The sequence below is a fragment of the Plutella xylostella genome, chromosome 7, assembly GCF_932276165.1.
Source record: "Plutella xylostella chromosome 7, ilPluXylo3.1, whole genome shotgun sequence".
NCBI classification, from domain to species: Eukaryota; Metazoa; Arthropoda; class Insecta; order Lepidoptera; family Plutellidae; genus Plutella; species Plutella xylostella.
Window position 1 is genome coordinate 931,428 of NC_063987.1, and position 17,088 is coordinate 948,515.

General features: G+C 42.1%; 2 protein-coding genes across 3 annotated transcripts in view; one reads left to right on the forward strand and one right to left on the reverse strand.

Moving 5' to 3' along the window:
- LOC105394621 overlaps positions 1–7,252 on the forward strand; it is a 65,799-nt gene extending 58,547 nt beyond the window's left edge. For both annotated transcript variants that reach the window (XM_038106839.2, XM_038106840.2), the window contains 4 exons: positions 132–181; positions 1,304–1,478; positions 2,413–2,528; positions 2,951–7,252. In XM_038106839.2, coding sequence (XP_037962767.2) covers positions 132–181; positions 1,304–1,478; positions 2,413–2,528; positions 2,951–6,661 — 4,052 coding nt within the window. In that variant the 3' untranslated portion in view covers positions 6,662–7,252. The remainder of the gene's footprint in view (positions 1–131; positions 182–1,303; positions 1,479–2,412; positions 2,529–2,950) is intronic.
- A 281-nt stretch (positions 7,253–7,533) lies between these two features.
- Positions 7,534–15,245, reverse strand: LOC105391970 (ribosome biogenesis protein NOP53). The gene is made up of 8 exons (XM_048622203.1): positions 15,044–15,245; positions 14,494–14,668; positions 14,025–14,238; positions 13,452–13,633; positions 10,937–11,056; positions 9,988–10,208; positions 9,327–9,523; positions 7,534–7,762 (listed from the first exon to the last, which is right to left on the reverse strand). The coding sequence occupies exons 1-8, from the start codon at positions 15,163–15,165 to the stop codon at positions 7,560–7,562; spliced, it is 1,434 nt and encodes a 477-aa protein (XP_048478160.1). The 5' UTR covers positions 15,166–15,245; the 3' UTR covers positions 7,534–7,559.
- Positions 15,246–17,088: the final 1,843 nt, after the last annotated feature.

The window sequence follows — 17,088 nt, forward strand, 5'->3', positions numbered from 1 at the left end:
GATTTTACAGATAGTGTCGTTAGTTTAATACCACTTTGTCATCACTTTCGCCGTTTTTTTAACGGTTATTTACTGGTTGTTACGTTATTATGTAATTATTTACAAATTGTCTATTATTTTGCACTTTTCAGGCATAGCGAGTGCGTGCGACGGCTCGCGGCGGACTGCTCAGCGAAGAAAGGTGAGTTTTTAGGAAGAATTGTCAGTTTAATCAACTGTAGTGATTAACTCAATTGCTACACCTGAAAAAGGGTACTAAGTTGTAAGTGCCTAGTATTAAGAATATAACACCATGTACACACTATATGCAATAAATCATTTGAATTTGAACTACTACGGGATATTTTCACGATAACATGACTGTTTCGTCTGCCGACAATTTGGGCCCTTGCAATTAAATTATTTCACGGGCCGCACAAAAGATGCCTCCATGAATAGAACACTATTTAGCTATTTACCTTTATCCAGCTCATCCCGGACTGTGACGATTAATAATCTGACTGGATAATCCCTTTACAAAAGTGATTTTAGATAAATATAATTGGAAATAGATAAATATGATAGGTTTTGCTCACGTAGGCAAGTCGAACTCGGCGTGTAGGTGAAATCCGAAGGAATCTTCATGTTTACTCACAAAATTCACTTTGTTTGTTTATAATACAGTACACAAATATAATGCCTAATGGCAGTTGGTGATATTTTAACCGATATTTCACAAATTCATAATTATTCCGATAATCGCGACCGCGCCGAATTACAATGGCAGAAAACACGACGAACGAAAACGAATATTAACAGTGTTCGACTTTTATCACAGAATAATAACTATCGTATCGAATAAGTGATAAACCATGGTTTTGGTGTTGTATTCCCATGCCGAAACACCAAGAAAAAGCGCTCTTATAGCTCCGCGATCCAAGGAATTTTTATCGCGATCATAAAATCAGTCATATTATACCCTACCGGTTGATATTTGTGTTTCCTCATAAACGACAATAGAGGACAATATATTAAAATACTCCTTCTTTTTAAAGGTAAGCGTCCACCTTACGGCATCGTACACAACAATCGTATATAAATTTACAGAAGTGTGTCCACTTCATCGGCATTGTCGACGCCGTTTCTCCCATAAATCCACCATGGTGTACACCTGCCATAGCATCAAACTGAGCTAGAACCCATTTCGGTACCGGGAAGCAACATTCACGCTCATTTTATTTTATTTTTAACCTTTTTGTTGCAATCGTATTTATGATTTTTCTTTCTTACTTTTTTCACCAAACACTTCAACCACTTTCCCCAGGACACCTCCCTAGAGCGCGACTACTACCAGCCGGCGCCCAGCGTGGAGACCCTCAGCTCGCTGGCCGAAGAGACGGGGGCCGCCGGCTTCGAGCACTACACCGAGGGGAAGGCACTGGTGAAGAGACTCATCCCTGAGAGGACGGAGCCGGACCTGGATGTCATTAGGCATGATGGTAAGGGATACTGGTGTCGGGTATGGGAGGGGACCTTTTTAACATTAGATTGTAATAAACCACAGCTGGAATTGAGCATTGCTCAAGGAGCGCCATAACACTCTGCCAGAAGGGCTACAACGGGGAGCATTTAAGACGTGACAAAAGTCTTGCATCGCTTTCACTCACATCGCGCAGCCTCAAGAGAGAGCGCGACGTAGAACCAAAGTTGTTCAGAATGACCCGCTTTCGGCTTAGAGTACTTAGTGGACAAAGGATCGCTCCAGGAAGGTATCCTGACGTCCCTAGAGCGCGACTACTACCAGCCAGCGCCCAGCGTGGAGACCCTCAGCTCCCTGGCAGAGGAGACGGGGGCCGCCGGCTTCGAGCACTACACCGAGGAGAAGGCACTGGTGAAGAGACTCATTCCTGAGCGGACGGAGCCGGATCTGGATGTCATTAGGCATGATGGTAAGGGATAGTGGTGTTGTTTGTGTTAGGGGTCGAGTATGGTCTTATAACACCACCTAATCATACTATTAAATTACAATATGCCGCAGACATATATAAGTCTTTCCCAAAGAGAGCCACAACATTCTGCCCTCAACCTTAGGTACTTATTATACCGCTAGACATCATTATCTTTATTTTTATACGCAGTTGTGTATCCACGGAAGACGCCTCCTTGAGTGACGTATCATCCGTTTCTTTTATGTAAACGTCTGGCGTAACCTGAGCAGACGTTGCTAGACAGACGTCTAGTCTAGTTGGCTGATACTTTCTTTACAGTTAAAATTGTATAGCTATTCATAACCAACACGATATGAAGATACCTATGCAGCCCTTCTCATTATCCAGCCGTACCATTCCTTATTGACTAGTAACCCCTCAACCCTTCAATAACTTCGTTCCTCTCCTTCCGTTATCGTTCACCTCTTGGTCTCCCTGATTGCAGGCGTCATCGGCAAGGCGGGCGTGGACTTCCCCGCGTTCCCGAACATCCCCCCCACCGGGTTCAACTGCAAGAACGTGCCCACCGGATACTACGCGGACCTGGAGACCGATTGCCAGGTATGAACCTGTCATCCAGTTAACCGTAGCTGTTCTGTTAGCAAATGACAATCATTAAGCAGCATTGCCTATCTGTCAAATCTGAAGGTACTTGTATGGATCTAAAAGATAAGAGATGATGCTGAGGTGATGGATTGTTTTGTGTGCTTGCTAATGTGTCGGTGGTGGTACGATAGCGGGAATGAGTAGTTTGAGAGAAGATTCCAGTGTAATTCCATTGAATGCGAAAGTAAAGGAATGCTTCCCTTTCCCTAAATTGCACTCAAGAAGGTTATGCAGATAAAGAAAGCGTTGGGGAATACTGCTTAGCAGTTATTCGAGTCATGTACAAGTTAGGCATGCTAGACACCTATGTAAAATTCTATCACAAGTCAATTACTTGGGTATACTCTCACCTTTAACCTTTATACTATCTTTGGCAGGTATTCCACATCTGCGACACATCACGCAAGATCTCGTTCCTCTGTCCCAACGGCACCATCTTCAGCCAGTCGCACCTGATCTGTGACTGGTGGTTCAAGGTGGACTGCGCCTCCGCGCCCGCCCTCTACGAGTCCAGCGCGGAGTACTACTCCAACGAACAGAAGAAGTCCCAGAAGATCACCCAGTCGCTCAGCAAGACCTTGGAGCTACCACAAATAAGCTCAGACGCGTCGAACATACAGCCGTCGAAAACGCCGCTTAGGAGGACAACGCTGAAGGATCTCCCGACCAGCACCACTGAAAGACTGCTGCGTCATCGCCAAAGATTACAGAGCGATAACACTCCACCATTGGGCAACCCTAAACCTACTTCCAGAAGCTTCCAATCCCTGTTCACTGAATCAAATTACAATCCGACACAGAAGACCGTGTACCCTCCAGTCCCGTCTGGTTTTGAGAAGAGAAGGAAACTCGTCCAGCTGATCGGTAACAACTTTGCCAACACACCTCGCCCCACTTTACCGACATACACTGATGCTGCTACTTACAGGAACCCAGCACCATCTGGCGGTGACTTTAACACTATCAAGGAGATGCAGGTCGCGGCCGAGTCGGCTTCCTTCGCTAACAACAACAACAGACAGTTCCTCCAAGATTACACTAAGAACTTCAGACCCTACCCTGTGTACACGCCCAACGTTCCAGCAGTTAGAGTCGGAAAAGCAAAAGCGAACCCGACCTTGACCACCCTGTTCGAAATCCGGAACAAAAATGTAGAGCAGCAGCAAAGCTATGTGGACTCGACTACTAAACGCGCCACTTTACTTCCTTACACGAAAAGCTACTCCAACACAATCAACGAGAAACAACCCTACACTAGACCGGGAGTGTCCCTACTGAAGGAGTTCTTAGAGCGAGAAAAGAACAAGACAGCCACTACCACTGAAAAGATAACCACAGCTACCGACAGAGCCGATCACTACAGTACTAAAGACACATACGAAACCGTCACGAAAATCCCTCACACCACCAAAAGTGATTCCTACTTCACTGACACAGCATCATCCATCAGATACGATGTTTTCAGCACCAACAACTTCCATCACGCCAGCACTGAACCCAACTACCAAGAAAGGAGAGAACGACTCTTGAGGAAGCTGAACTTGGACTCTCTGATCACCACAGAACCAACTGTTACGACCACTGATGATAAGCAGTACGGAAAGAGGCCTGGTCTTGTAGTACCTCCTTCACTGACCCCTAAAACACTGCACACATTGGCCATTTACTACGCTACTGCGTTGGATAACTTGTCCACTACCACTCCTGTTCCAGACGCCGCCGATGCGGAAACAACTACAACAGCTATTGATGACTACGAAATGCTAGAAGAAGGTTTACCCGCACTGTTCAGCAGACACACTATTAACAAATACAGCAAACTCTTTGGTCAACATGGTGACAACTCAGACCTGTTGGAAGAGATCAGACTAGACCCCAACGGCACATACAATGAGTTGACCGATGACCTAGCTGTCATGCAAAGTCAGAATCCTTTGGCTACATCACCCCAAATCAGAGAACTAGCCCAAGTTTTCACTCACGCACTCTCAGCGTATCTCCAAGATCCAGTCCAGTTCAGAAAAGTGCTCTCCAACATAAGACCTACAGAACCATCTTTCGGAGAAGTAGTTACAGCCACTGAAGAATCGGTATACAACACGGAGACGACGACAACAATCAATGAAGAGGATGATGAAATATTAGGCTTCTCAGACGAGAACAAAGCTAGACCGGCGCTAGCACAACTCAGAGACGGCAAATCGTTGAATCCATCGACCGTATATCCAGTGTACAACACTGAAACTGACCCTCCTACTACTAAAGCCATTGAGACTACCACTACTCCTCAACCCACCACTCCGGCCAGCACGCTTAGAAGTATCTTCAGATGCTGCGGAAGAATATCAGCATCGTACACCACGGCCGCCACGCCCAGAGAATACTCCGTCACTCATTCCTCATACTCCAACACTGTCGCCTCTAATGTTAACACATTAGCCTCGAACTATGGAGAGAACCTTGTAACAACAACAGAAAACAGTTACGCTGTACCAAGATACGGAGGTTTCCAGAACAATACTCAAGAATCAAACGACTCTCCGTACGGCAAAGGTGTAAACCCAACCGGAGCTCAACCTCTTAACGAATATGTTGAGAACACAAACCTGCCCACAGCTTGGGGTATTGATGCTTCTGATGTTACCTCGTTACCAATAACCAGTGTGCAGCTCAATGAATTTGAGAGCAAAAAGATCAAGCCTACCACTTATTCTCCTCCCACAACCACTCCGGTTTACTTCACTGAGAAGGATACCAGCGGCGAGTTGGAAAATGAAGAGGAACTGCAAAGAGCTCACAGCCAGTCCTTCGTCTCACCTCAAGACAACAGCTTGCGACAAGGTAAGAACATCAACTTCGACACTGAAACCAAGACAACAGTTAAGAAACCAGCTGAAGAATTGGAAGCACCCACAATTTCCGACCAAGGGGAAACCACTACCATCCTGCCAACCACCCCTGGCTACCTGCCTACAACGACCAGCAAAAACGAGGACAATGAAGCCCCAACCACATACCTTCCTGAAATCAGCAGCATATTCACTTCACCAGACAGCGACAAGTCTACAAATATATTCCAATGGTCCAACAACTTCGAAAACTGGCAGAGCACTGTGGTACTAGACCCTATGACTCTTAACGACGGTTTGTCTGAAAATGGCCCTCACCACGGCTTGCAGTCAGGCAGTCAAACTACTGCTTGGGCTGGAACCTTTAACACCGCCACTACACCCGTTGCGGATTACACAGGAACTGTCGAGCAAGAAGTCTCATCCTCTCAATTTATTTCACAAACGACCCCAGCTAACAGAGTCGACGATGATTCAAAAAGAAAAGGCAGACTCCTCAATCCATCAACGTCTACTGAATCCAACCAAGATCTGACCACTATAGCTGAGACTGTCGTGGAAAAGGCTAAAGAAATAATGGGAGGAATGAACGCAACAACCACCGAGAAACTAATGAATGTGATGAAGAAAACTAAATCGAAGACGGTCAGGCGGTTAATTCTGTTGTTAGTGCAAACTTGCGATGACGACCACAATAGCACAGCCGAAGCATCCAAGAAAGCTTTGCTAGAAGCCCTCATGGCAGTATCACAGAAAGACATGGACGAAATGGCTAAAGAGCAAGAAGAATTAACGCAAACCACCATTGCCGACTACGATTCCAACCTTTACACCAACACGCATAGAAGAACAGACAAGACCCTCGAGACTGTCAGAGCGCCAAGCAGAGTTGCCGACCGACGAGGCAAGAGTATAAACTTTGACCCGAGCGCCATAAACTCGCTATCCAACCCTTCCACCACACAAGCACCTAAAACAACCGAGGCGATAGTAGAGACCACTGTTTCTAACATCACTCCGACGCCTTTTACTAGGACGACCCCGGCCAACCGTAGAGGGACCAAGAAGTTTTTAACAAAAAGCTCTAATTTAGAAATTAAGACCACCGTCATACCCTTTGATGCTCCTACAGCGGCCGCCAGGATTTCTGCTGGTGGATCAGAAGTGAAAACTGTATCTGACACTCGGGCTATAGAACTATTAAGATCGCTCTACTCGATAGCGGCGAAGTGGGGTTGATTCCACTATTTACTCTAGTTACCATTAATTACTACTCAAGGCGTGTTAGCAACGATTTGCTTAATATTTTTGTACTTACTATTCGGGCTCAATTTATAAATTAATTAGTAGAATCGTTAAATCGTTGCGAACACGCCGTCAACATTGTTAAAATGTGATGTTTCTGTAGATATTGTTTTCGGACTCTGTATCCAAATTTTAGAGATTATTTACCACTAACTAGTTTTAGGGAGATGACAAATTAATGAAAGTTTATACTTACCGTCGGTGTTTAAGAATACGAGTAGTTAACTTATTTTGTTATTTCATTAAGGTTATATTTTTGATACCTGTGCGTTAGAGACTAAAATTAAAAGATGATATTTTAAGGCATTTAAGTTTCCTACCATGACATCGTATTATCTTCACATATTGAAGAGTTAGTGCTAAAGAACTGCTGAGTTACCTACTTATATTTTACTTAGATTTAATACTCTGTTATAAACTGCCAAGCAACTTTTTTATTGTAAAAATGCATAGTTTTAAGTAGATTTTATTTAGCTGTATTATATTATGTTAGGAATCTTTTTTACAATAAACTTTGTAAAACTATATTTTTTTCTTTTAATCCAAACCTAAAACTTAAACCAACTGCCGTCTCTGAAAGACTTTCATACCACGAAAGTACATAGTCAATGTAATAAATAGGCCACATTTCATGTCAAATACCCATCGAGAGCATTATTAAGTTCGTCGGTTCTACTCTAATATGAAATGTATGTCGTATGTATATTCTTTTGTCGTATTGTCAAAATAATGTGGTCCATTATATATTTACTACGCTCTACCAAAACTAAACTCCTCCCCATCGGAAAAATAAAACCCAAAATAAATACCTCAAACATTCTTTATTCATCACTTAAACCTTCGCCTTGGCCTTGGCCTTCGCAGCCGCAGTATTAGCCTTGAAGTCCTTGACATACTTCTCCACGTCCTGGTCGGTGACCTTGTGGCCCGCCTTGAAGTAGCTCTTGACCCGCTTCTTCTTCTTCATCATGAGGCGGGAGGCCGCGATGGCGCCGCGGTGTTGGAGGGATTGGTATCGCTCTTTAAGCAGGTTCGCTGGAAGGAGAGGGGTAATATTGATAAATGGTAGAATGGCCCTTGGCATATGGCGTATGTTATCTAAATGAAATAGATATAAGCAGTGGACTATTACGGGCAGATGATGATGATAATAATGAATGTGATATGTCCTTTCGAAATGAGGTTTCCACCCGGTCCACCGATTTAAAGTCACTGAAAGTCCTTTGGATCGAGCTAGAGATAAAGTATACCATTTTATAATAAGTGAATCATCAGGTCTCTCTGAAATTGCATCAGAAAGATACGATCTTCTTGGTAGAGGCTTATAGAGAACAATGGGCCACATCATCCTCCTTTTTTTCTAGAACTAGTTATATCTTTAACTCCTCAGCGTAGAAGGCTCTACAAAGTCAGGTTTGGCAGTCGTTTGTAGAGAGGCAGAGGTTTCATGTAGAGATAGTAGGTATATACCCTTACAGCACGCCATAGTATCCTTAGTATAATCCTTATACATATATCAGTCTGTAAACTCACTAGAGCTAGTAATATTCCTCAAATCCCCGGTCAGCGTGGCCGGCTCCACAAAGTCTGGTTCAGGCTTGGCGGTCTTGTGCCCGCTGAGCTGCGGCGGCGCGGTGGCCTCAACCTGTAGGCGCTTGGAGCGGCTTGTTGGGATTCCGTCGTCTTGTGCGGGATTCGAACCCGCTCAAGCTTCGGTGCCGTTAATATGTAGGCGAGGAAAGGCGCTCCATGAGAGCATCAGTGCGAGAGATGTATCAAATGTACCTTATAGGTATACGTTCGGCGCAGTCTAAGCATCTGACTGCCTTATCATTGTAGCATCATCAGACAACGAGATTTATGATGTTAAAAGTCATATCTACCGAAGAAACGATCAGTCCGCTAGTGCGACAAACATAAACAGTTAGTCGGGTTCGAAATCCAATGCCCGTTTGTAGTGCTCTTAGAGAGACAAACACCCAGCAACGAACGATTATTTTCTACTCACTGGAGCTAGTTATATTCCACAAATCCCCAGTCGACGTAGACAGCTTCAGGCATGGCGGTCTTATATTTGAATAGGCCCATCCTATAGGATTGTAACGAGTACTCACTAGAGCTAGTAATATTCCTCAAATCCCCCGTCAGCGTGGCCGGCTCCACAAAGTCTGGTTCAGGCTTGGCAGTCTTGTGCCGGCTGAGCTGCGGCGGCGCGGCGGCCTCCTGCTGCAGTCTCTTGGAGCGGCTTGTTGGAATTCCGTCGTCTTGTGCGGGATTCGAACCCACTCAAGCTTCGGTGCCGTTAATATGTATGCGAGGAAAAGCGCTCCATGAGAGCATCAGTGCGAGAGATGTATCAAATGTACCTTATATACGTACGTTCGGCGCACCCTGAGCATCTGACTGCCATATCACCGTAGCATCATCAGACAACGAGATTTATAATGTTACCACAATTGCTGTATCCGGTCATATTTACCGAAGAACCGATTTTGGTATTCCCTAGGACAGCAAGAACAAGCAAACAAATCTTGGTACGCCGTCCAGCCCCCTAGTGCGACCAAAATAAACAGTTAGTAACATTATGACGAATACTCACTAGAACTAGTAATATTCCTCAAATCCCCCGTCAGCGTGGCCGGCTCCACAAAGTCTGGTTCAGGCTTGGCGGTCTTGTGCCCGCTGAGCTGCGGCGGCGCGGTGGCCTCAACCTGTAGGCGCTTGGAGCGGCGTTGTGAGCGTTCCAGCTCTTGTTGGGATTCCGTGGTCTTGATGGCCACTTGGAGCTTGCGGAGTCTGGTGGGAGATTGGTTGGGGTAGATTAGGTGGTGTGATTTATAGGATTATGTAAATAAATAGGTATTTGTATTTGGTAGTTGATGTGTCTGATAAATTACACGAGGACGAGATAAAACTATGGACAAGTGGGTATCTGTCCAAAACCTTTGTAACTTTCGTCGTGCGTCCCGTGCTATGTATGCAGGTGCACTGTTGTAACACCTTCCGTGGATTATATAAGTGATGCCTAAATTCAGTGAATGTGGATGACAGAATTTCCCTTTATTCTATCTAGGCATTACTTATATAACCTAGAAAAGGTGTAGCTACAGTACACAGGCATGGCCTTACCTTACATTCCGTATCCAACAATAGTTATAATATTATACCGTTCTCTTATGAAGAGGTTCAGTGGCATTTAACCATTAAGTTATAGAATAGGTCCAAAACCCAATCACTTAAACTAAACCAAAAACCCTCACCTATAAATATCGCTAATCTTCTTCTTGTCAATCTTAGCCCGCTTCAGCCGCTCCTTCTCCAGAATCTGTTCCTTCTGTTTCCTCCTGGCCTTGTGGTCCTTCTTCTTGTTCTTGACCGGCGGGTTCACTGACTTCACCTCGTCGTCCGTGTCTGCGTCTGACTTGTCCTCTGGCTCTTCGGCTAACGGTAGGCCGGCTGACATCTCCTTGCGCCAGTTTTCCTGGAGAAAGGTTGGTGTTTGTTATAATTTGCATAAAAATTACAAATAATCTTGATACATTTAAAAATATCGCTTATCGAGCCGGTACATAATATTATAGTAAGTATATGGGAGTGTAATAGAAGTGTAGACATAAAAATTACTGTAAGATAGCATGAGTCTGTTATGGGACTTGTCTATATTGCTGTATGTGTGGCGATAAAATTTCATATCATTTCACGTTGCATTAAAATCTTCTTGGAAGCGATACGCTACTCATCTGTGCATTTAAAATAAACTGTTGCTCTAAGACGTTGACTGCCCCCAATGACTTCAGTCTTCTGATCTTGTCTACCAGACAACTGAATAAGGCAATGATACAATAAACTACTCACGTCTCGGTGTTTCTCCGTGACTCGGCTGAACATGCCGGTGGTGACTCGCAGCAGGTGCTGCTCGCGCTTCATCAGCTGCTCCTCGTGGGAGACCAACTGTTTTCACTATCCAGCCCACGACACATATGGAACTATACATATACGATACAAGGCACTGGGCGGGAACCTTGCTTGGGGAAAAGTGAGCTGTACATTTTAACACCGGCGCCAAGTATGAATGGAAAAGCACCCTATGACTGCATTAGTGCTCACGTCTCTATTCGTCGATGGTGTAATCTACTGCCGCTCAGAGGACTTCTCGATACATTGGTCGCTACAGTCGAAATTCGGCTAGAAGGACATTAAAGTACTCACATCTCGTTGCTTCTCCGTCACTTTGCTGAACATGCCGGTGGTGACTCGCAGCAGGTGCTGCTCTCGCTTCATGAGCTGCTCCTCGTGGGAGACAACGTCGCGGAGAAGGGCTTGGTGTTCCTGGGGGGAGATGGAAGAGGGTGGGTTTAGAAGAGAATTTGGGGTTAAGAAATTACAATGAAACATATTATAACACTAAAGTTATGGCTGTGTGCTAAACTTGTTGATGATCTTTTTCTTAATGTGGTGAAAGTAATAATAATAATAATAATCTTTATTTGCACACCATGAGACATAACTTAAATTTAACTTAATTAACATACATGCACAAATGGCGGTCTTATCGCTAAGAGCGATCTCTTCCAGACAACCGTTATAGATAAAAAGTTAAACATTGGAAAAGGGCACTTAGGTGTACTTAATAATTACGAAATTAACAACTAAAAACAAACAAAATTATTGAACATATAAAATACATATATAATTATAAATACATACATAAATAAATATATAACAATAATTAAATAAAATAATATATATTATAAATATATATTAGCTCTGACAATTTAAATAACTAAAATAAAAATAATTTAACTAAGACTCAACTTGTTCTTCAAGATAATGACTTTTGATCATACGTTTAAAAGACGCAGGAGATGGCGCTTGCCTTATATTTAAAGGGAGAGCGTTCCATAGTGAAAGTACATACTGATCATTAAATAATTTATTCATAAGTCGCTATTCACAGTTAATAGCAACTGTTTAGCAGCTTAATTGACTCTTATTATTATTTTGTATTGCAATCTTCGAATAATAGCATTGCACATTGCACCTTTGGCATACTTAACAACGTCTTCATCCATCTTTCGTTTTTCAATAAACTCTCCATAGTGCGAACGAAACGACGGCTATGGTTAATATTACAGCAATTTTTAAAGGTTTTAAGGTTTTAGATATATATTTCTCATAAGAACTAATTTATAATTCACAACTTAACTTAACATGCATTCTTAAAATCTAGTTAGCGAAAAATCTAAATTTAAACAATACAACAAGCCAGGGGACCCCACAAAATTACCTATTAGGTATATTAAATTTAAGATTAGTCTCTCTCTCTCTCTCAGCCTTCCGTAGTCCACTGTTGGACATAGGCCTCTCCTAACGATCGCCACCCCAAACGGTCACCCGCCATCTGCATCCAGCGGCTTCCCGCTACCTTCCGCAGATCATCAGACCAACGGGTTGGGGGGCGACCGACACGCCGTTTGCCGACACGGGGTCTCCACTCCAGAACCTTTCTACTCCAGCGGTCGTCGGCTCTGCGGGCTACGTGGCCAGCCCATTGCCACTTCAGCGTGCTAATCCTTTTGGCTATGTCGGTAACTTTAGTTCTCCTGCGGATTTCTTCATTACGAATCCTATCTCGCAGGGACACGCCTAACATAGCCCTTTCCATAGCACGCTGAGCAACTCTGAGCTTGTGGATAAGCCCTTTGGTGAAGCACCACGTCTCGGCTCCGTAAGTCATCACTGGCAACACGCACTGATTGAAAACTTTTGTTTTCAGACACTGAGGTATGTTTTCAGTGAAGATGTGTCGTAATTTCCCGAACGCTGCCCATCCGAGTTGGATTCTACGAGCTACCTCTTTATCGAAGTTGGATTTTCCTAATCGGATCACTTGTCCTAGGTAGGGATACTGATCAACAACTTCGATGGTGACACCTCCTACAGTTACGGGCGATGATGAAACATGTTCGTTCGACATGACCTTTGTCTTGTCCATGTTCATTTTCAGCCCAACTTGTTTAGAGGCATCATTGAGGTCTGTGAGCATTTCGCCTAACTCCTCCAGCGTTTCCGCCATAATAACTATGTCATCAGCAAATCGTAGATGAGAGATATATTCGCCATTGACGTTAATGCCCAGTCTTTTCCACTCTACAAGCTTAAAAACATCTTCCAGTGCACAGGTGAACAGTTTCGGAGAAATAACATCTCCCTGTCTCACGCCCCTTTGCAACTGGATCGGTTTTGTGCTATGTTCGTGTAATCGAACTGACATTGTGGCAGCATTGTACATACATCTCAACACCTCGATATAGCGATAGTCTATATGGCACCGCTGAAGGGATTGAAGCATCGCCCAGAGCTCAATAGAATCAAAGGCTTTCTCATAGTCCACAGACTATTTCATTTATCCGACTTAAGATTAGTAGTAGAATTAAAGTACACCTATATTATCAGTTACATATTCTTTTAAACGGCTCTTAAATATGGAAAGTGAAACTGATTTTTTTATTTCTTGTGGAAGTTTATACATCTGTGCTCCTTCAAATAGTATATTTTTTTTCCCGAAAACTGTTCTTGGTGAGGGTAGTTGCAGATGATTTTTAGTACGCATCTGATATTTGTGCTCTCTTGCTTTAAACGGTATATTAGAATTAACTAAATTGTAATGTTATAAATAAGAATACACGTTTGGAGCTATTTTTAAAACGTATAACCTCCTCACCTCATAACTAGGGTTATAGCTGACGCCCGGGTGCGGGACGGCGACCTTGCTCCTCGCGACCACGGTGCGCGCGAGCGGGGGCTTCGGGCGCAGGCGCCGCTCCGGCAACACATTGTGGAGTTGCGCCTCGGGGGAGATGAAGTCGCCGACTAGCGTGGACGGGATGCCCTTGGCTTCTGGTACTGTGGGTGATGAGATCAGGGTTAAAGAGATGTTGTGTTGTAATAAATTCTTCAATATTAACAGTTTTTGACAGTTTTGGGTTATATGATGTAGCCTATATTATGTTACTCCAATTTATCTGTTAGCATTCATTTTATTTTAAATTGCACTGGTTTATTTTGAGTTTGTTCCAGTGCAGCATTCAGTATAGCCAGTACAATCTAGAAATTATTACACAGACTAAAGCTTAAATGTTATTTTCTCGACTGAGATAGATATTGCTTTAAACACAGATTGGTCATCATGGTCCCAATTTATCCAATATATGAAATAGGAACCACTGACTGAAACAAGGTGTAGCAATGCACTACTGCCTACCCTTCAAGCAAGATATACCATATTATAACTCACCACTATCACCCCAAACATCCATGCCAAAGGTCTGTCTGGCAGTCTTGGCTTTCTTTTTCTTTTCAAAGGCAATTTTTCTGTTCTTTCTGGCCAGTTCTAGTTTCTTCTCATACGCTCCTTTCTTTTCTTTCCTGGCTTCAGTGATCTTGCTGAGGGCAGTAGGTCGAGTGCCTATGGGGTTCACATGGTTGCGTTTCGCATTTGGATCTTGTACCTGGAATGGGAAATTACTGTAAAGTAAATTTTCTCAATAGACAAACAAACAGCAGAATATGAACTAATCTGACTATTGCAATTGTTGTGTGATATGCGTGGATATTATATTAACTGTATGTGGTTATTATTGAAAATGTCATCTTATGTTGACCAAAATAATCTGTAGTATTATCACAGTGTTACTAAGAAATATAAAAGTAGAAGCTCCTCCTTGTAAATAATATCTAAAGTGGTAACCTAATTTAGAGCTTACCTTAGAAGTAGACTGTAGAATTTCAAAGCATTTAGGTGGAGCAGCGAGCTTGGCCCTTCTTCTTTGCTTGGCCGAGAGTGGCTTCTCCGGTTCCTTCTGTCCATCCTGCTGCTCACCCGCATCTCCGCCGGTGTCTACCACAAACAGCTCACTGTCCGGTTTTGTGTCGAACTTTCTGGAATGTTATAGTTTGTGCAAATAGTAGTAGAGGTCTTAAGAGTGTTGTATTATAATTATTATTATTGTAATTTTTAAAATAATTAAGACATAACATTACAAAAGAGTGTTATGGGGCATGAGTACCTATGATTATACTATAGTATTCTCAACTATGAAAACCGAATAAAATTTGATTAAACAGCTGAAAACAAAAAGTGGAATTAACATTTTGTAAACTACAGTTAAGTACTTATAGAAAGCTTATTGATAATTATTAAAAGTGAACTAACGAAATCATGAATGAGTACGTAAAGAACAAGGATAAAATTTATTTTTAAATCCATGAAATACATTTTAAAATATATAAAGGAAATAAGTAACATAACCTTACCCTAATCTTTCTTCAAGTCGTTGATCTTCAAGGAAATCCTCCACATCCTTGATATCACAGTATTTACGCCACTCTTTCTTTCCTTTCTTAGAAACATGCTTCTTTTTCTTAACAATAGGCATTATTTTATTATAAATAACTTTATTTTGTAAATCACATGTACAACACGTCAAATGCGTGTTTTGAAAGAACGTTCCGTTTCTCCCAGGACTCGTCTACCATCTACCACCTAACTCAATATTAGAATAGCTAAGTATACTTAACTAGTTATAATTAAATGGCTGCAGATTTCATTATAGGTACCCAAAGGCTTGTTATTTCATGTAATTTATTTTTTATGTTGCATTTTTATTATTACAAAAGAAATTTATGTAGGAACATGAATTTAAAATTCAGCGTATATTGAAGCGTCAGCTGTCAGTTATGCTTCTTATAGTGAACACTAGATGGCAGTTCTACACGTTTATTTTTAACTAATGAAAAAAATTCTTCTTTCGGGTCAGTTTCAGTAAACTTCCGCTAGGGGCGTTAGTGTTAAGAAAAGAAAACGTATGTTGTTAGGTAAGGACGACCGAATGGCGTAGTGGTTAGTGACCCTGACTACTGAGCCGATGGTCCCGGGTTCGATTCCCGTCTGGGGCAGATATTTGTTTAAACACAGATATTTGTTCTCGGGTCTTGGATGTGCCCGTAAAATGGCAATAGGCCCGCCCCCTATTACATTGGGACTAACACTCTGGCGAAAAGTGGGTGCAGCAATGCACCTCTGCCTACCCCGCAAGGGAGTACATTAGTACAAGGCGTGAGTGCGTGTGTGTGTGTAATGAAAAAAATAACACGAAAAAAATTAACAATTTATTAATTATTTTACAAAATTTAATGAAATGGCATGTATCAGGTAGATATTTTATTTTTATTAATTAGGACGTTCATTCTTCACAGTCTTCTTGGATCTCTTCTTCTTCTTCATATTCTTGTGGTTCTTGTTGCTGTTTTTCTGAAAAATTATAACAACATAACGATTTTCCTTAGGCATAATAATTATGGACGGTGGATGTGGTGTACCTACTTACATTTATTCGATTTTCAAGTTTAATATTATGGTAGTTAACGAGAAATTCTTATTTCGGGTCAGTTTCAGTAAACTTCCGCTAGGGGCGTTAGTGTTAAGAAAGGAAAACGTATGTTGTTAGGTAATCCGGAAAAACTGGATGGAATTTTATCAGACGATGACACGCATGTAATTATAATAATGGTGACCCACTACGCTGAAGTTTATTTAACTACCCCCATGTACCTACATGATACCTATTAAATAAAATTCTACTTGTAGTTATGTATAGGAATGTGGAATAAGTTGGAATTACCTAACAAGTGACTGTCGTTTCCTCTTAATCTAGATTACTAAACTTAATTTTCCTAGATTTACCATAAAATGAGGGGAACAGTAAGTCCCATTCTAATGATATATTTTGTAACTATAAGTAAGTACTTACGGAAGTATCTACCAATATCGATTCGATTCCAATCATATTTCTGCAGTACTTACTTATTAGGACAAATCAGTTGATATTCTTGTGATCATTATCTTTATCATTGCCTATAATCGTCCATCGCTGGACATAGGCGTCTCTCAAGGAGCGCCCTACCTACCGACAGTCTGTTCCCAGCGTTTTTTCTTACCCATGTCATGCTCGATCAAATTTTATTACTAGAAGGTTTCTCTAGCTTACGAAATAGCGAAACACTACGTTCCAGAGCGTTGTTGCGCTAACTTACAACTTCGATAAAATAAGCTAGGTATAGTTAATTCGTTCGGTTTTTATAAGCTTGAGTAACCCTCTCGAACCAGTAAGTTAGTCATTAGTAGGAGTAGGTAGGTGTATTGTATACGTAACTATTAGGTAGCTAAGTACTTTTCACAATACATGGACCTCACCTCATTCATCCATGGATAGGTAGGTATTATATATTAGTCAATAGGTCATGGATTAGTCATTAGGTCATCGGTTAGTCATTTTCATGTATTAGTCAATAAGTGAAAC